The 23,477-nt window shown below is 38.5% G+C and overlaps 2 protein-coding genes across 2 annotated transcripts in view; both read right to left on the bottom strand.

Annotated features, from left to right (window-relative positions):
- TULP4 (TUB like protein 4) overlaps window positions 1–6,045 on the bottom strand; it is a 161,162-nt gene extending 155,117 nt beyond the window's left edge. Inside the window, exon 1 of the mRNA XM_061378227.1 lies at window positions 5,725–6,045. The gene's annotated coding sequence lies outside the window, so the exon portion shown is untranslated. The remainder of the gene's footprint in view (window positions 1–5,724) is intronic.
- Window positions 6,046–19,595: 13,550 nt separating this feature from the next.
- On the bottom strand, window positions 19,596–23,457 carry GTF2H5 (general transcription factor IIH subunit 5). The gene is made up of 3 exons (XM_061378248.1): window positions 23,435–23,457; window positions 22,809–22,928; window positions 19,596–19,990 (listed from the first exon to the last, which is right to left on the bottom strand). The coding sequence occupies exons 2-3, from the start codon at window positions 22,841–22,843 to the stop codon at window positions 19,810–19,812; spliced, it is 216 nt and encodes a 71-aa protein (XP_061234232.1). The 5' UTR covers window positions 22,844–22,928; window positions 23,435–23,457; the 3' UTR covers window positions 19,596–19,809.
- Between the last annotated feature and the right edge of the window lie 20 nt (window positions 23,458–23,477).

Below are 23,477 nucleotides of genomic sequence, written 5' to 3'. Positions count from 1 at the left end.
CCAGTAACACCCCCCTTCAGACACTCAGCTATTTGCATGTCCTATGATACACTTCCCTAGGCATATCACTCAATGTTAAAAACAAGATACTGGTATAGAAACAGGTCTGGTCTGAGCTGACACACCATTCTTAGGTCCCTATTTTTGTGCCTGGGAAAAAGGAAGGTAAACTATCTAAAGCTGGTTCAACACCTACACTCTTCAGTTCCCTCATTTCCAAACACTATAGGGCACTTGTATGGTAGCCAAGATATTTATATAGGAACAGTTCTTAATATACTTACATCACTCATAAGAGCTGGGGAAGACACCACAAATATATAACTTTTCCTCCTTTTCCTGTAGCTGAATTCACTCCCCCTTTCAAGTTTTGTTTAGTACTTTAAATAGCTTTATGAGTAACATTTTTGGTATTTTCATACAACATCAACTATTATCCACAGCCTGTTATCTTCAAGACAGGATTTGTGTTAGTCGATCTCCTTTTCGTGTATTTTATCCAGATTTTAGACAGGTAGCTCTTTCAGGGTTTATTTTTTAGTTACCCTAGAACTGAGAGAATTTCCTAGAAGTCATTCTACGATTCCATTAGAATAGGGAGATCTGTTCTTTATCAAGCACAGGCAGCAATAACATTGCAAGTAATGCTTGGATGCCCGACAGACCAGAGCTTTCACTGTACTGGACACTGAACCCAAAACATAACAAAACTGAGAGCACTCTGTCCCTCTCACAATTTAAGAATTCCGTTTGCTATGGTGTTTCTCCACACTAAAGAACCTCCTGCAGACTGTGATCCATCGTAATCATAGTGGGCAGCCAACCTTCTTCACAATAACTTTATTTGCTACTTATCTTCAAAACACTGCTCTTCTATCATGTTCGTAATATATATGCAGAAAGAGTCTTTCATATTGTGTCAAACATCTATGGGTCCTGCCTGGTTTTTTTTGTCTGCTTAAATGGTGCCAGGTACCATTGGTAAAGTATTTGCAGTAACTTTCTTTAAATGGCTGTGTGAATGGGTTTGGCCTTCTTCCAAGTTTTACCTTGCAAATATTACTCAAACTAGTGAAATGAAAAATATGAAGATTTTATTTATAAATCAGTTTAGCTGCAATATTTGCTTCACCAAATACTTAGTGAGAAGAGTGTCTTCAAACAAGAGGAATCTATCCCACCACATGTACAAAGCGGCAGAAGAACTCACAGAACAGATTGATATTAATACTGAGAAATGCTAGATCTTTATATTCTAATGGAAGAGTTAATCTTCAAATACATGCCTGACAAAGAGTACTTTGCACCAGACAAGGACGTTGGAGACTGTTCAAACCTAGGGTACTCACAAAGTGTATGGACAGCTCTGCCAGCTCTGAAACTATGCAGAAGGCAACAAACACAAATTAATCAGGACCTCCATGCTACACAGAGCCCAGCTTTCCAGCAGGAGGCTCTCCAGACCAGCTTTAATATAATCAAAGATATGATGTGCAGATGAATAATACTAAGGTCTTTCATGGGTATTACCACAAAGTGAGAACTATTATAGACCATTTTAAAGTTTTAAGTACTGTAAAATGATGTAGAGGAAGGCATTAGTTTAAAATAACACAACACAGAAATAATGGATCAAATACAAAAGTATGTGTCAAAACATGAGTCATATAAAAACAATGAACACAGAAATAGGCAAGGCAACTTTTTCTTGAAACTGGCCATCTCAGAACTTTTCCTCTTGGACCATTTTTCCAAATCATCTGAACCTACACCAATCTACAGAGTCAACTGAAATCACTGACTATACCTGTAAGACTGCTGGCAAACATTTTGTTACAGTAGCTAAGCCTTCATTCTCTTTAATAAAAGGTTTACAACTTAGATCTAAGTTATATGAACTCATGTCTCAGGACAGCATTATAATAGCTAGGAATACAGTTCCTATTCTATTCAGTATATAGTATACTATACAGTTCCCAAATTGTAATTCTTCCATTATCAATCTTTCTATACATTTTCTAACTTTTACGTTACCCCTAAATGACAATGCTACAATGTATTGTCTTGAAATAAATAAATGGCTTTCTGTCCTATTTTGGAAAGTATCAATACATTAGAAGATCTCAAGGCACAAACTAAACTACTACAATGAGGGTCAATCATCTGTGCACCTCAACTGATAGAGGTAGTTGGAAAACAACAACTTAAGGATGTGTACTTCACGCACCTCTAGCATCAGAGGTTTGTTCTGCTAGCAGATGCATTACAAAAATGCAACACTGAAGGTGACTGGAACTGGTGGTTCCAGTAAAAAAAAAAAAAAAAAAAACCACCCAAAAAAAGAAATGTGAGATTCCGTGCCATTTCTAACAGCTTTGCAAGACGGAAATGAATGAAAACCAGAAAGATATGAGAATACTAGCCATGTAACTCATTCACTTACACACACTTCTGTTTTTTCCTGACAGGTACCAAGAGACATTATATACGAACTCTCTTAGCAGTCAATCTCCCTGGTAACTGAACTGGAGACATGTGCCACGTTACTACTTTGATCACCTTAACAAATGCTGGCCTGAATCATTCTCTAACTCATAAATGAATTTGGTTAAGCCTTCAACAAGGTCTCTTCTGACACTAAGAAAAGTCAGTTCTACTTAAAGCACTGGCTTAGATTACAACATCGGTATGGGAGGTACGGTATGAAATGACCTCAAGCATCATCAAGTGAAATAAAAATGTTACAACATAAAATTGTACACACACATAGGTGTGGGGGGGGCGGGGGGGGTGTTAAATTGTAAAATATTTAAATAAAAAGTCTGATTTTATTGGCAGACCTTACAGATTTTCTTACAGGGATCACAGGCAGACAATCATCGCTTTATGAGCACTAGATAACAATAATTGCCCTTAGATAAGAAGAAAATAATTACACTGAATTCTTTTGTAAGGTGCTTTGAGACCTACTAATGAAAAGTACTGCTTAAAAGCTGTATACTATAGATATGCTTAATCATTACATAAAACAAGTGCAACTTTTTCTAGAGTCTAGTTATAAACAAAACTATTTTTATTTGAAAGTTCAGCTGAACCAATCATTTTTTTAATGATAAAAATGATTCAGTGAGCTAAGGGAAGTTGCACTACAACAGCTTTCTTGGTGTAAGTTTACAACAGAACCATGGAAATGTATTCATCCCTTACTGAAGAAAATGGATTGAGTAATCTGAACTGTCCATCATGAGCTCAGTATAGCTCAACTTGTGCAGGGCTTTTATAGAATAATGAGGTATGTTGAGGGTTTTAGAATAAACATCTGTTGATCAGGTGAGACCAAATTCCACAGTCCATTGTTAGAAGCGGTGATGTGATGTACAAAAAAAAATACCCCAGCATCTTTCCATGACAGTCATTCACAAGTTATAGTTGTCAGCTTTCTAAGCTATTTTTGATCTTATAAATATCTATCTATATACACACACACCAACCCACTACCTCCTTTCAGCCCCCAAGAAACTGATAATGACCTTCTTATAAAACTCCATTGGAAGTGTGTGGGGATATGCTGGTTTTGAAATAGCTCTACTGCACTTGACATTCACATTGCCTGTGAAAAATGAGGCCCACTCATGCAAATGTTACTTATAAGAGCAATCAGGTTAGGAGCTCTTGGCATTAAGCTGTTTCTTGAATTAGGATTGCAGGATCAAGTGATAGTTATCATCCCTAGGGAACACCATGATTTTGCCATTATGGAAAAAAAAAAATCTATGATGGTATTACTGAAATAATTTTACCAGAAACTTGATGTAATGAGAAATCTGTTCTATTAACAAACCTCACCCTTTTATACAAGTTAACTCTTTAAGCTTAAATAGAAATAGCTAAATGTTAGTGGTTCATATTCATATAATCACCCTCAAACTGTCAGTATTATATTACTGTAAAACATTTACTCTTTTAACCAAGTACTTACTAGATTGCATTTTATTAGACAGTTATTTTAGACTTAAATTTCACAAATGATTAATAAAAACAGACCTTAAAGAACAATTTTACTGTTTACAGCTCCAGCCTGTGTAGAAAGTATCCACTGCAAATACCCTTTACCTATTTAAAACACAGTATGTTAGTCATGAACCAGTAATTCTTGGAAAGGCAACTTTCATCCTGGCAGAATGAAATTACCTATGACAACAATTACATTTTATTAAGGAGGCAAAGAAAAAAAATGTTTCCTTTAAGATGCCTTGGTCTTGTTCTTTTTTTTTTTTTTTTAACATATATATCTAAGGCATGGAAGAAAAAGGGCTCTTAAATACTAAACCACCACATTTGACTCAGGAAGTCCCCTAACCTCAAATTGCTGGAGGCCTGGCTGCTTTCCCAAACCTTCACAGCATGCTCACCCTGTTGTTATGGTGTTTCCTAAGCATCGGCTATGTACTGCTTGCAGAAACAGGAATCCAGACTCGACGGATCTCTGATCTGACCCCATACAGCTGTTTTAATTGCATGCTTTAACGCTTCAGTCAAATTTAAGTACTATATTGGTAACCGATTCCTACACGTTTTTGGGGAAACCTTTAGGAAGCCAAGGTGCTCGAACATGCTCGCACGCAGGCATTTACTGAATGCATGACGTGAACACACAACACAAAAGAATGCGAAGTAGTTGCACTCGCTGGGCAAATTTTACCATATCGGCGGGCACATTTCCTGACCGTCTGCCCCGTATCCCCCCTCCCCGACAAAGGCGGGGCCGTGAGGGGATGTAATAAAAAAAAAAGGGGGGGGGGGGGAAGGGGGAAGAAAATAACACTAAAAAAATCGCAGCGCTACAGGCAGTGCCGGGGAGTCACAGGTGATGCCGGACCCAAGGCCATACATACATACATACATACACACCGCCGCCCGGCTCCCGGAGCCGCAGGTACAAGGGAAGCAGGCGAGCGATGGGGTGGGAGCAGAAACGGTGCCGGGGTTCATCCCTGGCCGGTGTCCGTTAGGGGTAACTGCCACACCGAGGACGCAGCACACACCGGACGCGCACGTAGCGGCGGCGCCCCGGGAGCCCCGAACCTTCCGCACAGCGGCCTAGCAGGTGCCCAAAGGAACAAAAGCCAAACTAGTCCCGGACCATCCCGCCCCCGGCGGCGCTCCCACCCTGCGGCCCTTCCACCGCTGCCCGCACTCACCTCGGCACGGCTGCGGAGCGGGCGGCGACCACTCGCACCCCACTCGCACCCCCCCCACACAAACACACAGACACAAACACACACAAACCGCGGGCTCGCTCGCTCGCTCCCTGCTCGCTTGCTCCCTCCCCGCTCCCGCGAGCCTCCCGCTGTCCCGGCCCCGTTTCTCACCGCTACCGGAGCAGCGGCGGCGACGGCGGCAGCGGCGGCTGGGCCCGACTCCCCCGCCACGTGACCCCCGCCACGTGACCACCACACTTCCCCGGCCCGGCTCCGCCCCCCCTTTCTCTCCCGCAGGGCCGGGTGCCACCGGGAACCGGAGGGCAGGGTGGTGCATGATGAGCTCCAGACCCTCCGTGCGCGGAGCCCCGGCGCCCCCTGCAAGGCCAGGGCCCGTTCGTGGGGTCCGGCCAGCGCCATGACACTGTAACGCGACGAGATAACGGCTCGCTTGGCAAGGGGAAAGAGCCGGGGGGACCAAGGCTGCCGCCACCCTGTCCCTGTCCCCCCTCAGCTCCCTTACCTTCCTCTGAGGAGGAAATCGCGGGGTGCGTTACAGACAGCCACGGCTGTACATGGTAGTGAGCGTTACTTGATACCGAAGTGCTTAGAGCTGGGTTGTCCTTCCTACCTTCAAAGCTAACATGGAAGGAAGGAAGGAAGAGTTGGTGCACCAAGTCCCACCACACACCCCTCCCAACAAAACCATGGTATTCCCGCATTTCTACTTCCATGGAAAGCTACAGCTAGTGAAAATCGTGTTGACCATGTGAAGCATAACCTTTGCTCCCAGAAAATAATGCTTATAAATAACACGTGAAGGGGGTGTTTTATGGGAGAGAATGCCTCTATCCTCGAACTTGGCAGTTCAGGATACCAACAGAACAAGACCTAGGGAAGCCCCAGCTAAAAGGGATTTGCATGGTAAACAAACTCCGAAGCTGTATTCTGGTATTTCCGTATTGCATTCACTGCACATTCATTCAGAAAGGAGCAACGAAATGCCTAAACACAGAAAGTGTGAAGCACTTAGCAGTTTGAGGGAACCAGAAACAAACTGGAACTACCACCTCTAAAAAAGCCACCTAGAGCACAGTATATGGGGAGCCGGAAGTGAAAAGGCCCAATCCCATGCTGGTTTTAGTAATCCAAATTTACTGACCATTTCAGAAACTAAAAAGGTAAATATTTTTCACACTGTTCCTCAAAGATCTTTTTTAAGGGTTTTATCTTGCAACCTATAGCAAGAATGGGCCAAACTTTGTGCCAGAGGATCAGCTACATCTGTGAAAATCTGGAAGACTGAAGCCTGAGACAGTGTGTTAGATCTAGGTATAGATTTCAACTGTTAATATAATTCTCATTTAGGGAAAAGTTGCTTTTCTCATTGAGGATTTTCAGCTGCATTACATAGGCTAAAACCTCTACCTCTTAAAGGTAGAATAACAGTCCTATTGCTGAAGTGCAGTAAGAAGTCATCAGTGAGTTAGGGCTCCATTTCTGGGTGCATTACAACAGTTATCAACTGGTGAGCTCTGAAGACCAGGGCTCCTGAATATCTGCAAAAGACAGCCACCACCCTTACCAGCAGGCTTACGTTTCTTACATGGGGATCACTTCTTCAGTTGAAAATTTTGAGGAGCTAAACCAGCTAAAACGACTGTATCACTCAATTCTTGTGTTTAACTTAAGCCATGTGTGCCTTGGATCAATTCCCAATTTATAGGCCATAAGAAGTTCCGGTAGGAAAACAGAAAAACATCAGAGTAAATTTCTGAAACACAGCTGCAGCTTTAACCCCCTTTGTAATCCTGTCGTCTCCACCCCAGCATCTTAGCTTAGAGTGTAACGGTGTTGACTCCTAGTCCCTCCTCTCAGCTGTGTTAGAAGTTGCCTGTAGCTGCCTTCCTAATCCCAAGAGAAAACTGTCTGGTAGTTGTTCACCAGCTTCTACAAATTGTGATCCTGACTCTTGAGTGATACCATGCAGGAGTCCTACCTGTTCTGCACCCTATGACATGTTGAGGACTAAAAGAAAATACACAGGAAGATGGACTCTTATCATTGCTTCAGCTATCAACATCACACATAATTTAAAAATAATAAAAAAACCCTCAAATTCACATAGAATTCACAGAAAATCCCAGGAACTAGAACCAGATACTTCAGGCTATGTTAAACATAGCCTATGTTAATAGGCTATACATAAAACACAGCCTATAGCTATGTTAAACCTTGCAACAGAAGAGCAATTTTTTTATTTGTATCTGTGAATCAGCAAGACCTGATTCCAAATCAGGGACAGACTACACCCATGTGCAGAAAGGAAGCAACAACAGTCTCAGATCAAGCCCATGATCAGAGTGACTGGAACCCAGGAGTATTCTTGCAGTTAAGACAAGGCCTCATTTTTTAAAGTGAAAACATAAGTCAAAACCTCTATTATTTACAGGAACAGCACATGCTCTTTCAACTTGCCTACAGGACACTGGTGCTCTGTAAATGCAAAGGCAGACCACACTTAGAAATATACCATTACTGTTCTGCATCAGTATTGTATTACTATTATTTATACTTTTTCTGTGACTTAAAAGATACATCTCTAGGATAATCAAACATTTTAAAAGCCACTGAAATCACATTCCAAAGTATATTTAAAGATACATACAAACCACAGAAAACTCAAAGTGGGGAGACAATGTCTTCCTTCACTAGTCTACTCCATCCCTTCCTCCAGTGTAATCAACTTGACCTAAAGCACCAGTTCGTTATGTTATGGAGCTAACAGCATGAACATTTCATTAGTCCAACTGCAACATTCAATGCAACTTCAGCAGTACAAATGAATAGACATTAACCTAAAATTGTGTTATCATACCATGCAACATTGTTAATTTTATTATGAAGCCTAACACCCCCCCCCCTTTACTTTTTAACATCTTGGTATTACTGATGTAAAGGAAAGTTTAGCTACCTTGACAGCTTGACGGGATAATAAAAGTTCTGTCAAGAAACTGTACAGAAAATTCTGTAAATTCATGTTTACTATTGGAATATTGTGAATTTAAGGTCAAAGGCAATAAGACAGGTGCATTTTTAGAAGGAAATCAGCTCTGCTCATTTCAATCATGACCAGGCCTATGCTTTTACATCTTACCCAGCTGTACTCCAGTATCTGTCCATTTCTATAAATGGTTAATTCCATTCCTTAAGGAACCAAATTCATTCCTTAAGGAACCAAAGACTGTCCCCTCTTTTTCAGGAAGATTTTGTTAATATACCTCTTTTAAAAAAAAACAAACAAGGGGGGGGGGCAGACACCTTTAAAATAACAAGCTGTGACCATTCATGAAGGCAGATGATAAATCCCACTCATCTATGAGCAACTACATGAATTTGAATGCATTTTATCTATTTCAAAAAGAAAACCCATGAAAACAGTTTCTTCAGCTTACCTTCCTTAGTCTGCCCAACCAGAACATCTCAATGTTTTTATCTTCATTAAACGTTTTCACCTCAGACACACATTTTTCTTACATGTCATTTCACTTTTTGTGATTTCTTCCTTATTTGCAAGCTCACTCTCTTCATGCTCAATTATACAACTTAGGTATGTCGGGACGGAAAACAAAACACAGAACCTGGTTGCTTTCCAAATACAAGAAACATTAGCATTGTAAAGATCAAAACTGTGATTTCTGCAGGCTTTATATTCCCAGAACTGATGAGTTGGCAGTTCTCCATATAGTCTTTATATGTAAAGTCAAAAGTATTTGGGTTTTTTAATAATACAGTCACTTCCTATGAGTGTTCCATATGCTCCATGAGAAGGGGAAAATGCACCTGAAAAATCAAATGTAACCATTATTCTTAAGATCCTTTCAGATCCCTTAGTTTATCTTGGAGCTTTTGTTTGTTTAAATATTTTGGGGGATGTAGCTCTTCGTAATTAATCTCATCCTAAAGACAGTTTCATTTCAATATACAGATGTAATAAGGCAAGGTAGCTAAGACAGGAAAAAAACCCAAAACAATTCTTGAGTTACTTAAGTGAAAAAGGGACTATTTCTCCAAAAAAAAAAAAAAAAAAAAAAATTCTTGCCTCTTTCAAGTGTAATCATTAGCAGATAAGCAAAATGAGTTCAACATTGGCATGCAGTTAGAGCCACACTCAAGCTTCACTGTTAAAAACTTATCAATATCTTTGAGTTCAGTGCGGTAATATGCCTAAGTATTGGCAGGACTGAGGTCTTTGCACTGAAAGTTTAACCTTTCTGAAGAATAATCTAAATTCTATTTAAGCTGCCAATAGAAAAAATTGTTTGATTAGCTTTCAGTCTAGAACAGCAATGTAAAGGGAAGTCCTGCTCACACCTCTCATTGCTTTGATCATTTACAAGAGCTGCCTCCACCATGACTACCATTTTTTGTTGCTGGCCACTGACTTTTCAGAAGACTGCATCAGTATTGCTGCTGTACAGCTCATATGTTGGACTTCCCAACATTTAGTAGAATGAATATGGAAGGATGTCTGAGCTCAGGGTAAGATTTTACCTGAAACATAGCCCAAACAACATGGAAAGCTCATTAATATTTACAGATTTCAAGAAGACAAAATTCTTTAATTTCAGCTGTCCAGCCTGACATGTCTCTGCTTGGCAGTACTGGATGGCTTTCTTGAAATATCACTGCCCCTCCTAGCCATAGGGAATTCTGCTGTATTTGAGCAAATACAGATTCTTTCGAACCCAGAGTCCATTAGTGGTACTATGCATCAGCAGAAAGGCACTGAAATATAGCCCTTTATTTCAGTTTATTTCCATTACAAGCTGTTAAAATTAATTATTAACAAAAATAATCAAGTAAAGACTTTAAAGAGCTCCCAACTCAACTACATTTGCTACACAATCAAGAAGCCTAAAACTCAGATTAGGTATGTCATTATTTCACTCCAGTTTTTTCAATCCTTCAGCAAAGAAAGGGAAGCTGAGAAATACCAAAATACCCTAAAATAAAAGAAAAAATTGTAAGTTGTCTTTATGTGTTGAAAGAAAAGGCAATAAACACTTCACCTTGTGGAATGCTGCCTCACAGGACCTAAACTAGAATAGATACTTAACTGTCTTGTGTGTTCTTATAGATGTCTCCATTGTTCCATCTTCCTGTTTTACGCCTATTTGGACTTCCAGCATGAATGACTGTCCCACTTTTAATGCACTGGAGAGTTTTGCGTGCAAACTTGCTCACTTTTTTCACATGCAAATCTACTTTATCTACATTTTTTCATACACAAACTTAACATATTTTTTTAGCGCTATACACTTTAACTGATTCCAAAAGGCATTTTCCCTTTGATGTACCTAACCTTGCAGTTTTCCTCCACCACAGAAGAATGCATCAGAAAAAGAGAAACAAGTCAGCTTGCCTGGGTGGATTCCCCAAAAGACCAAGTGTTTCCTCAGTAGCTGAAGAAATTAACCAAACCCTCCATTCGACTGGCTGTTCACTCCAGCTTCCTCCTGTCTCGTTTTCTGTTGTGTAAGCAGCTCCAACCTTCTACATACATTCCACCCACCCTCCTCCCTCCAAGGAGCTTAATGTAACCTGAACATTACAGATATCATCCGTGGATACTGAAAACTGACACATTAAAAGCAACAGCAGTTTTGGGTTGGTTTTGTGGTTTTTTTTTTATAAAGTCTGCCAAACCTAGCATATACAAAAAGATCCTGTACTTGTATGCAAGGAGAACAGTAAGGGCAAGCTCAAAGTTATCCATCTGGTGTAAATGCCACAGAAGGATTTGAAAAATATCTTGCAGATAAGAACAGAAGCAATTGGGTAAACAGGAAAATTGGACAAGATACACTAAGTTGAATAGAAATTCAACATTTGTAAGATAACTGATGTGTCAAACATGGAAATTATACATTGACTTTTTTTTTCACCTTTACTAAGTATTTCTTCCCTTTTTTCTTATTATCTTAAAGGTGAACTATTATTTAAGTGGTGAGAGTCTCACCACAACAATGTTGCTAAAATCTACCCTGCTCAGAGAGAATTACTTTCACAGCTCTAGCAGTAACACAGAAGTAAAAATAGTACTGTTAAATGTAGTGCTCAGTATCACGTATGATCAGGTCTTGGAAACCAGAACAACTCTGAATAGTAAGTTTGCTGCATTTGGTAATAAGTTCACGTTTGCTTGAACAAACCCTTAACTGCTTTGCTAATATTTGCTTTGTATATTACTTTTTAATGACTTTCTTACCAACATCTGGAGGAAATTTGAACTAATGGCTTGGCATTTTGTCTATGTTCTCAACACTTGTTACACAATTTACATATGTTTAAATGCCTGCATCATTAAAAAAGATCAATCACTTGGCACCAGAAATCATACTTGGAATAAATTTCATTCAGTACTTAATAGCACACACAGAAGTTCTCACATTTCTCATATTTTTATTTTCATACTTTTAAAAGAGAAGAAAATAAATCTATACATCACCCTTTTCATTGTTCATTACTGCAATACTGCACATCATCACAGACATTACAAATGTATACAACTGTCATCATTACATACTGGGTGCTACGATAAAGGAGAAAAGTACCAGTCGTGTTTTGAGTGTAGCAGTTTTTAAGACTGAAAATTCCAGACTTTGATATTCCCTTGACCCAAGAGTGGCAAGTTTCCAGCACATCCAACTTCTGATTCTCAAGGGAAGCCTCCTGACTAGTAGAAAATAAAATATTGGTACAAGTGATTTATCTCAGGCTTGAGCAAGGATGAAGTGTTGCCAATGCCTGACCACTAGTCTTAAACTTAGGCCATTTATAACAATCTGCTTTCCTTGTTTCTATGATTTGTTTTGGTTATGATCTTTATGCAACTATAATGATAACAAAAAATTGCACTACCTGAAAGCCTCCTTCCCTGTTTCAAATTCAGAGGCATAGCGGATTGCTTCTTGTAGTTAGCAACTTGAACAAAATAAAAAGGAGCTAGAAGAATAACTGTGCATTGAAAAGGCGGTTTCAGCTTGGTCTAGTTTCTTTTCATACTTGTAGCAAACAACTTTAGGAACCACCTTGTGAAATATATACAGCCACAGAATCCCTCCTTCCCACACCCCACAGCTCCTTCTGGCTCCTGCTGTCACACAGCAGGCTGAACAGGCAGAAATGGCTTAAAATGAATAAGTAAATAGGTAGGTAGACAGACAGATAAAGCTACTCAAACCCAAAAGGGGAAAGATATACTAGTTCCAAGACCTCAGGTTGCCTCGTCCTCCTCACAGCTCATTTCAGGTGTTTAGCTTTGCCCACTCCTCATCCCTCCTCTCCTGCTCCTTTCAAAGGCTGTTTGCAGCTGCTTTTGCCCAAATGGCAACCTGTCCAGCAGCAAAAAGCTGTCACAGTTCTTTATCACACTGACCTCACCACGGCTGTGCTTGACAGCATCAATTTCAAATATTCCTTAAGAAGCCAAGCCTCTTTTTTCTTCAATTTTATACCGACTTTATAACCTTCCCAAAATTAAAATATATAATTAGTCTCAGTTTAGACCAAAAGCAAAGTCAAATGCAGGGAGCACACTCCATATTACAGCTGAAGAGATACTCTTTTCTTCCATATCTTAGTTTCAAGCTGGTTGATGACACAGAAGACTATCATTATTCCAGGGTTACTCATCACTGCTGAATCTCTAGCTCCTGCAATACCTATATATCTTATGATATACATACCACACACACGTAAACACATTATATACCCAATAAAGTTGTCAGTGTAGGAGAAGCCAGCGATGAAAAAGAAGCAAAACTACACTATCATTCCACATGGAAAAAGCAGTCCCACGCAGGACAAAAGCAAGGCAGAATAAACAGACATAACATTAAGAAAACTTGCTCTCCCATACCTCATGATATGTTAGCTCTGATGATAAATAGAGGACCTTCTATAAACCAATTAAGCTCTAGTTAATTGCAAGTACATATTTGGATATAGAATTGAGTGCAATTTATCTCACTTTTGTCCTTATGCTCCTTGTGATCTTGTTCAATTTCAGAATTAACACGAAATGGTAGTCAGAAGCATAAAATACTCTCCCCCTTCTTTCCTACCTCATATCTCTCTCATCCTATCTCACCTGTCTAGCTTTGAAATATCAGAACACACAAAACGCTGACAGATTAGAGAGGTGTGCTTAGTATATTTAGCTCTCACTACTGACAGTGTATCAGCTATGCCAACATTGTAGAAATGTGCAAAAGTTTCTTATCTGCAAGCAGTCTCTTCAGAGCTACAAGCATACCCATCGGTCTCCACGTCCTGTAATTTACAACTGGGTCCATCTTTCATGTATTAGAAAAGTGAGTAATTGTACAGCCCAGACAGCCAATTCCTTCAATCTACAATAATTCAGAAATTTTGCATGCTATTTCTTTCCTGAGGCTAGTTTATGGCTAATCAATTACCTGTCAGTTTTGGTGTTGGGTGGGTTTTCTTCAGTGTGTTTGAGCACAATGTTCCTGCATGGGTATTATGAGTCTGCTTTTCTTTTGGCAAAAGTATTAATTTGAAAATGAGATTTCTTCCAGGAACCTTATTGTTGTTACCAACATGTAGAATTGCTCAAGCACAGAAAGTTAAAAGCTAACAATTCTACTCTAAAGTTTTCACTTTTTAAATTTATTCACTGGACAGCATTTTATAGTCCATTTCTATTCTGCGGCTTATCTGCTTATTACTGCTACATGGAGGGGAGAAAATTACTTTTTGTCTATACAAAAATACAATCAGTTATATCCAAGGTATTACATCAGGGTTTTTTTTCTTCCCTCATATTAAAACTTAACTGGTAGGTGTTGTGAAGTTTTTGTTTGGTTGGTTAGGGAACATACTGAATTTTACCTTTATATAGGTGTAAGACAATAAAAACTATTAACTTTTGAGAGTAATGAGGGAAAACCTTTTCTATACCTCATTTCTATGTACTACTAGCAACACAATAGGAATGCAGAAATCTGCAGTGCAGACTGAGATACAGTAAGACTGAGTAGTTGTATGTGTCTCCCATACAGTATGGTGCATGTGCTCTGAGGAACATCACATGCGGTTTTTATGAGGAGGAAACAAAGAGGAAAAAAAAAAACCCACTTCATAAAAGTTATTTCTGAATGTATCAATAATGTCCTCCTGTGGTTTACACTCGCAAAAAAAAAAAAAAAAAAGAAAAAAAAAGAAAAAGATGTAACTTAATACAGATGAACTCCTAAAGCAGGCTAGTGGTGTGGAAATACACAGACCTACCAGTAATGTCTGAAGGGAAGACCACGATTCAGACACATCATTTTAAAGCACAGATAGAAAGCATTGGAAAATAAACATCTAAGACATTTCAGAGCTAAAGATACTACATTCTAAAATCTCCTTCTGCAAATACCTTTCTCAAAGGATCCTTTGAAGTGGAATGTTCATCTCCAGCAAGAAGTGTATCCAGAGAGCAAGATACTAATTCCCCAAAGCAAGGTAAGTCTCTGACCCATCACTGCCTATGCTGCAGCAGTTTTTTAAAAAGCAGTTTAAAATATTGCTAAGAGCTCCCCTTACTGGTCTGCCTCCAAATTATTCAGTCTTTCCATCCTGAGAATCTTTTTATAGGAAATAAACATGGGTAAAATACTACTTGTATTCCACAATTCTTCATTAAAAAAGGGAAGAAAAAAAAATACTCTATTTTTAAGATGTCTTATTAGTTGTTAAATCACAAGACCAAAGATAATGACCTAGTTTAGGAAGAATTTATTCTTCCATCATGAACTTCACCAACTTATTGAACCCTTAAGTCTGTGAAGTACATGTAAGACTTGCCAAAGCCTGAATTACAAAACAAACATTGACACCCAATTCTGGAAGACTGAGTAATAACTCATTTCACAGTAACTACCATCAGCTTTAATGGGATCACTTGTGGGATAATCAACAAGTCAATTTGGCAAAAGGATCAGAATCTGCTGTGGAACTGGGAACTAAAAAAGATTTATTATGAAATCTTACTGTTTCTTCAGTGGCCTACTGCCTGGTTGGGAGACAAAATATACCCCTCAACCTGTGTTGGTTTATATGATTAAAGACTTGATTTTATAGAAAGAGATATATACACAATATATATAAATAATATATAAAATACAAAAAGTATATATATAACATTTTTTATATATGGTTTTTACAGCCCTACTTTTGCAAGCTCAGCCTAGGGGCTGACTAAAATTGGACACTTTTATGGTGTTAAAAGGTTAAAATAAGTAATTCTAACAACACAATGAAATACCATTATCTTAAATTCACAGTAAAAAATCCTGTTAATGTATAAAATACATGTTCTTTAGTTTGTTATTGAATACTTGAGATGGCCCTGAAGAGGTAACTTGAGTAAGAATAAATAGGCAAACCTGTTGTTATGCCATGTTAAAAAAAATATAGACAAAAGAAATAGAAAGAATGGAAGATATGCTTTTGAATACACTCTGCAATCATGGAAAGACTGTGAAATAGGATTTCATGTACAGCACTTGGAGAAGCTTTTGTATAGCACCTCACACTAGTCCTATAGCTCTCAGCACTGTGCTATAGAACAAAAGCCAAACTACCATTATAAGCACATTAAATTTCTAAACAAATAAACTTATTCTATCATTCTACATTCCAAATGGATTTAGGTGCCTGCCTTTTTATGAAACATGAGTAGGTTAGCTACAAAGTCAAGTCCACTCCATCTGGGTTCTCTCAGGTAAAATGGTGCAATTCCCTGAAGCATTCTCTATTTTCTTTCAATAGTTTTCTTTCTTAAGGCCACATCCATTCTCTCTGTTAATTGCTGGTTATTTCCTCCTTTACTGCACTGGACAATTATTCCTGGGCTAACTGCTGTACCAGAAAGAAGGGGACTTGCATTTGTAACTGACTAAGTAATTATAATCCCTCTCTGTACTGACTAACTCAGGGTAATCATCATGCTGCCAACTCCCACATTAAAACTACTCTCTGAATTAGCTTATCATACAATTTCTAAAAGTATCTAAATATGTGACAGCATTTAGGCTTATTTGCTTTTGTGGTACACTATGGTCATATTAAACAGCTTTCTTTGAAAACCATTAATAAGCAAACTTAAAAAATAATCTGAGGCTTGAACAAACAAACAAAAAACAAAACAAGCAAAACCAAACCCAAATCCAAAACCCCACAAAATAGCTAAATTTTCAATTAAAATTATTTACTATTGATTATTTTAATAGGAAGCTGCGTTTTCAGTTTCCACCCCTCTCTTTCCATTTAACCTTGATTGCAGTGTTCAAATTCTTACCTGCTTTAGATCTCTCATCCTTCTGTCAGATATTACTCTTTAGCTTCTGTATTTGTGTTAATTAAAGTGGCATTTTGGAGCCTGTTCAAAGTTACAGTAACTACCCAAGAGCAACTGTTTATATCACAAAACACAAACAAGTGAACTTGAAAGCCTTTTTAAATGTAAGTTGAATACCAAATAAGAAATTAAGTTAAAATAAGTGTCCTTTAGGTAATTATCCTACCATGCTCTTCCTCCTGTAGTTAAGATACTCTGAATTTGGACTGAAAGCAAAAAGCGAAGCACCAGCTCAACTCATAGCAGTGAAAGCCCATCAAGATAAAAATCTGCTGCTTCAACAAGATGCCATGAGGAGTCTGCCATTCAAGCTCTCTTTTTGCTGCTCAGGCAGGACCTGAGCAGAGTATACAGTCCCTGTGCCAGATAACAGCAAAAAACTGAACTTATTAGCTATGGATAGAAATGTTACATTAACATATAATAGTCCAAATACAGTGAAAGCTGATGTCCTCACCATATCAACTTCATTAGTGATACATGTATATATTTAAATAGATTTCCTTAATCTTTTATTCTCAAATGCTTCCAGCCTTTAATAAAGATACTCATAACACAATGTTTCATTCTAAGCTCTGCTTATCAATAATATTTCACACCTAAATGAAAGCCAGAGAAAACATTTAAAATCTGTAAGTGTAAATGTTAACTATCTCAGAGTGTCTTGATATTTTTAAAGCTAGTATCTGCTTTTCTCCCATCTGGGAAATACATATATATATGTATATATACACACACACACATATGTATGTAATTTAAAAAGCATAAAGCATGCAAGGTCCAGGATTACATACTTTCAAAAAAACCCACCAAAAACAAAAACCCCAAAACCAAAACACAAGCTACAAAGAACTCAGCTCCTTAGACCCCATAAGGTGATACCAATTTGCTTCTTTTATCTTTTGTTTATCCTTCCAGCTTAGAATCAGTCAGGCCTCCTTAGGTTGCAGGAGGGATGGAAGTCTAATTAAGCACAATTAACTATGAGAAAAAGACAAGAACTGCAAGAAATCTATCAGGGATTTAAAAGGAAAATCACAATAGAAGTGTAGCACTAGACATACTAAATAGAGGTAAGTTGCCCAGGCATAATTCTAACATGACTTTTCAGATGCTGCCATTTGAAAAGACAGGGAAGGATCAATTACCTTTCATCAAAATCTGGATGGGAAATAAAATAAGATCCCAAAGAAAGGATTCTAAATAATAAATTGCATGAAGCTATCATGCCATGTAAAGACTACTGATTATGCCTCAATTAAATAATCATCCAATAATCTTCCATAACAGTTAAGAGGTCCATGTTAGACCAATGCCAAGAAAAAGATAAGAAACAAGACACCATTACTAAAGATTTCAACTTTTTGTATCAAATGAAGATGCATAGCTGATTCTTGATCTATGTGACTAAGGAAGCTTCCACTTGTAAAAGGAAGACATGAAACAACTTGGACCAAACTCAATTGTTCTATACAGTCAAAGAGGAAGGGTACCAGAAGCTAAATTCTACAGGGCTATTTGCTCATCCCCATGAGCTTGAATATATGCAATTCAGCAGAACTTTGGATAGCTTTCTGATTAAGAACATCTAATGAAACTTTCTCCTTGAAACTTTCCTATTACTGGGGAAAACAAAAAACCCAAACAAGAAGAACAACCAACAAACCAAAGTCACAAACTAATCTGATATCCACTGGGCAAGGGAAAAAAAAGAAATGGTCTAGAGAGTCAGTAGGAAACCCTGTTCCTTATAAAAGTCTTTCCATTTACACTTGTTTTTCCCCAGAAAATAGGAACATAGCATCTATCTGATGTACATGAGCAGCTCTGAAAACCAAGCTTCCATGTGAAGTAATACCCTAGAAGTCTTGCGTATGTAAGTGATTAAAGATCAAATAAATTTGACTATTTTGAGTAGGAAGTAGGCTGAGAAAAGGTAGTATGTGTTATTCTGCTTGTTTCTGTAATCTGCATCTGCCATATTTGTAGACAGAAATCTTCACAGGTTCTATCATCATACACTAGCCAACTTACTAAAAAAGCCAGGGTCTGGGATAGTAAGGTACAAACACAGTGTAAAACAAAAGAAAAAAAAAAACCAAACCAACCAAAAAACCTATGAAAATATATGGCTTTCTCTTCACAGTAAAGTGCAATAGGGAATGCAGAACTAAGCTGAATTAAAAAACCCACATACAACAAAAACCCGACACCACCAGAAAAAATAAAATAAAATAATAAAAAAAAATCAAAACCAGCTTTCTTCACAGGTAGACCAAGCAAGTCTTTATTTCCCCTTCCTGATCACATATGGCTATTGTGACTAAGTATCAGCTTCAGTGTAAAAATAGAAGTAATTGTATCTAAAGGATTGGTCTCCCATTCTCCCATTTATTTTACCCCTTTAATTTGCTATTGTTGATATGCAAATAATTGTTTTAAAATTAAAATGCAATATTCTGGGTTAATGTTTTTTTTTGTCTCTACCTCCTCATATGTCCCCCTCCCCTCTAAACTCCTAGAGTCCCACCACCACTCTCCAAACCCAGAAGAGAACAGCGTAGCCTCAGAAATAGGCAAGTAGCATGGGGCATTTATAAAATGTTGGGAAGGAGGGGAGAACACAAAACAAAAAAACCAACAAAGCAAACAAACAGCTTTCACCAACTTTAAATTTGGTGTATAAACCCTACTAAGCTAAAGCACTATTCTGACCATGCCTCCATGTTATGGGAGATGTTCCATCACGCATAGAGTATACTTTAACAAACACCCTTTAAATTATTTCAGTCACACTATAATCAAATTGTATCAATTCCACAGGAACGTAACATGTCAGGGGTGTTCTTATAGCATTCCAGTACAGAAACACTAACTTTTGGGTCATACCACCTTGCAAGATAAAAAAATGGAAAAACACAGGGAGCATGCATCAAAAATTCTCTAGTCAAGTTCTCAAGTTTATGATTTTAAGGATTTTAATAAAGATAGCATGATTTTTTTCAAACTTATAAATACAATTGAAGAGTATGTCTATGAAAACAATCCATTTTCTAGAGTACCCACTCCCATGTGGAACTTAGTAACTACAGTGTATTTATTAAAACAGTAACAATCCAAGCTATTGAAATTCACTATTCCAAAACCTGCAGTAATCTCTTTTCCCTAGACTTTCTACTTCTGAGTAATAGGAAAAGAGTTCTGGTCCATTAACTCGCCCACTCTCTCCTGGAGGAAGTTAACCAACTCAGCTAATACAAAGACGTGAGTTTCATCCAGGTCTTGTATGATGAACTTCTTCCCCAATGCATTTGACTCATCCAAGTAGAGCAGAAACTGCTTCATTGCTGGGTCACTGTAGAGACAAACACAAGTCAGATCCCACCTCACTGTAGTAAGATAGAGCTCAAAACCAACAGAAAATAAACACCATTTGAAAACACTGACAAAGTTTGATGGGAAATCAATATTAACTTCAAGAGCTGCTTACAACTTAAAGTTTATGAAGCCTTTGAAAAAGTTGTTTATTTCACAATAGTAAATGCTTGGGTTACTTTAAACAGATAAATAAGAACATGCTGCTTGATTAGCAGACAGCATCCCTATGCTGATGTTTAAGTAGCTTAAAAAAAAAAAAACAACAAAAAAACTACAAAACCAATCAACCAACAACAAACCAAACCAACACTTAAATAAGGCAAGTTTGAACTTGTATTTTTATCTTCAGTAATAGAACCATAGAACCATGTTTTCTTAAAGCATATTTTTGTTTAAGAACAAACAAAACCCAGGTGAACACTGATCCCACTCAAAGTGGTACAGCATAGGGAAAAAATAGTAATGTATGTATGAATTGTACATTTATCACATAGTGACCAAACAGTCTTTTTTGTGATGTTACCTTCTAAGTTAAATTTACAAGTTTAGAAGAAAACATTTTGGAAGTACGGATATTGCAGGTAACTGAAACAGCTCAATTATACTAAGCAGCTAGTTAAAGTGGTTTCTTGATCCACTGAAATTTTGACGTGTTCTGGCAATACCATTCTGATATTCTCTTTTACAAACCAGGAAAAGCATGTTCTTTGGTAAAACTTAGTATTTGAATGCAACAACTAGTGAAGAATATGTGCAAGAAATACAAGAAATTGGAATCAGGTAGCTCTGGACACTTCAAAACTATGAACATAGTTGTTTTGGCAACACAGTAATTCTTAAAAAGCATTTTTAATAACATAAAAAACTTTAAAGAAATCCTCTTAAAATCCCTCCTTTTAAGCACAATATAAGGAATAATTCTCCCTTACTTAAAAGTATATATGGTGTAACTCAAAAAAACAACCTTTAACATTAGCCTCAAACCTGTAGAAGCATGACTAGAGTAAGGTGAGTTTTCAAAGTACAAGGTAATTTCAAGGAAAGGTGAATGGGAAAGTTAGCAAGCTATATCTTCTTTAGAACAGATATTTATGTAGTCTGGTATTTAAGAAGATAAACTAAAGAACTGAGAAAAATCAGATACCAGAAGTACGTGATTCTCAGCATTCTGCTACATGCCCCTTTGGATGGGTGTAAGGAGGTTTAATTTTTTGCTTGTTTCATTCTGCTGTACCTCAGTGACTCACATCAGTAGTACTAGCTTTTGTCCTAGCTAGGTGGCATCCAGAGACTGTTTTTTCACACAATCAGCATACAGAGCTGTAATCCATACCTACGTCACTGTCACTGTAATCACTGTATGTCATAGCAGAAACACTGATCTCATTACAGTACTTGAAGATTACAATCCTTGATATGGTGCCTTCAGAAAAGCACCAACATGTAAAAATACCTGCACAACATTTCACTATTTTATTTTCATTATTTACACATTCAGAAGTAGGCTGGTTTGGTTTTTTTTGCACTGCCTGTCCATTTGATATCTTAAACACCCTCAGAAAACTGGGTTGTAAAAAACTTGTGTCTGAAGTGTAAAGAAGGGAACAGATTTATTGTAATTCTGCATCTTCTCTCCGGATGAAATTTTGTGCCAAATCATAGGCCACCCGTATGCAAAAGTGGGGAGAAAACAAAACCAAACCAAGAGCTAGGAAAACCACCTCAAAAGTCAGTTTCCCAGGGAGCTGTTGAAAACATCTGATGGCATAACAAATGCTATAGATTTGTTATCAGACAGAATGATTTAAGTTCCACACTAAGTGGTACATGGCCATGGAGCTGAATAAAAAAACTCAGATCTTTAAGTATGTGTAAAATAAACACATAAAGTATAAAACAAAACATTTTGCTAACATCTTGAGATTTTAGAACTTCTGAGCTCTGAGCATCTTTACACGATCAGTGGCAGGCAGGCAATTTTTTTGCACCTCAGAGGTTTATTAATGTACCAGCATGAAGCCAAACTTGAGTAGACAAGCTTTTTATTATAGCAGAGTTCTGAACTGCTCACACACAGCCATCAGACATCCAGACTTCAGGTGGCTAATGTCCAGTCAGCTCAGAATACAGATATTGCAAGATCACAGTTTTATGCAGGCAGATCACAAGAGGTTCAAGGTTCTTCTACTTGCAATTACAAGTGTACAGCAGAAATGTTACATAATGCTATGCAACGATTCTACAAATCCTGTTTCTTTCTACTTTGAAGGTAACTAGTTATCCAATTGTTAGTAATGTTTACTGCATATGCATGGAAAGCTTACTTTCACAAACTAAAAGAGTGTTCCTCTTTGAGTATCATCTACAAACAGGGCCCCATATCAGCCTTGCTGGGATTTGGACTGGAGTTGATGAAAAAAAGACAGAAAAGGATAAAAAATTATCCCTTCTCCTTCTAGAGCCAGTAAAGAAACACATTGCTCATTAACAGCAACACAAACCCACACACATTATTTGTAAGCAGTATAATGAACAAGAGGGTACATCTAATGGTTAAACATAAATGGAAACCAGTATCTTGAAAAGAAGAAAGGAGTTTAGAATTAGCATTACCTACAACTGCCTCTCCTTTCCCCCAAAGGCCTCACTTTTCTCATATGTGCTTACTCAGCATCACCCCTCTCACCATAACTCCTTTTTGTAGGCCTAGACTCTTAAGTTACATAGAGCATTTCCAGCTCTAAAGAAATAGGCAGACTTTGACACAACAAGAGACAGTAAGTGCTGTTACTAACCATTCAACCAGCACACCTTTCAGAACATTCACCATCTTCTCAGTTTTCTCACAAACGCTGAAAGGAAGAGGTGACAAGCACAGCTCTTGCTTTGGGCTTCACAGGTAAACAAGAGTAAATCTGAAAGCAAAGGAAACAACATCTTGGTTGAACTCAGCGATCGTTCACGACAAGTCACTTCCCCAGGACCTGAGCTGCCCGGCGACCACGCAAAGCGGCGGGGGCCTGGAGTGGCCGCGCCGGGACAGGCCGTGGTACCAGACCTAGCTCAGGCAGGACACTGAGCTGGGAAAATTAAAGGCCTTCCCCTTTTCCCCTCACCCCTAGAAGCAATACGGACACTTCTGTCCCTCGCCAACACCTCCAGCAGCTGGGGACAACCACCGGCAGCGGCCTTGCAGAACGCGGCCTGGGCGAAGGGAAGCAAGCCCCAACGCGCACCTAGGAAATGCCGGGGGCTTCTCCGAACTGGCAGATTCCACCGCTTCTCAAGGGAGTCAGTCGCTCCCGCCTGCCCTTCACCTACCGCTGCCGCTGCCACCGACCGCTTCCCTGACGACGGAAACTCCGCACTAACAGCCACCACCAACCGCCACCGTCATCACTATGCCATGCGCATGCGCAACCTTCCCCTCCGGGGCCTGCGCTCCCGGCAGCGCCTCCTCATTG

Source organism: Neopsephotus bourkii, unplaced genomic scaffold (genome assembly GCF_033783945.1).
Source record: "Neopsephotus bourkii isolate Nb327-2 ecotype Australia unplaced genomic scaffold, CSIRO-AGI_Nbou_v1 NB_1765, whole genome shotgun sequence".
Classification (NCBI taxonomy): Eukaryota; Metazoa; Chordata; class Aves; order Psittaciformes; family Psittacidae; genus Neopsephotus; species Neopsephotus bourkii.
Note: the sequence above shows the minus strand (reverse complement) of the source record. Positions and strands in the feature narration are given on the sequence as shown.

Coding starts and splice junctions, on each gene's coding strand:
- GTF2H5 (XM_061378248.1), bottom strand. CDS start 22,843: ATGGTGAATGTTCTGAAAGGTGTGCTGGTTGAATG. Junction 19,991..22,808: donor AAAGGTGTGCTGGTTGAATG/GTTAGTAACAGC, acceptor TTGTCTCTACAG/TGACCCAGCAATGAAGCAGT.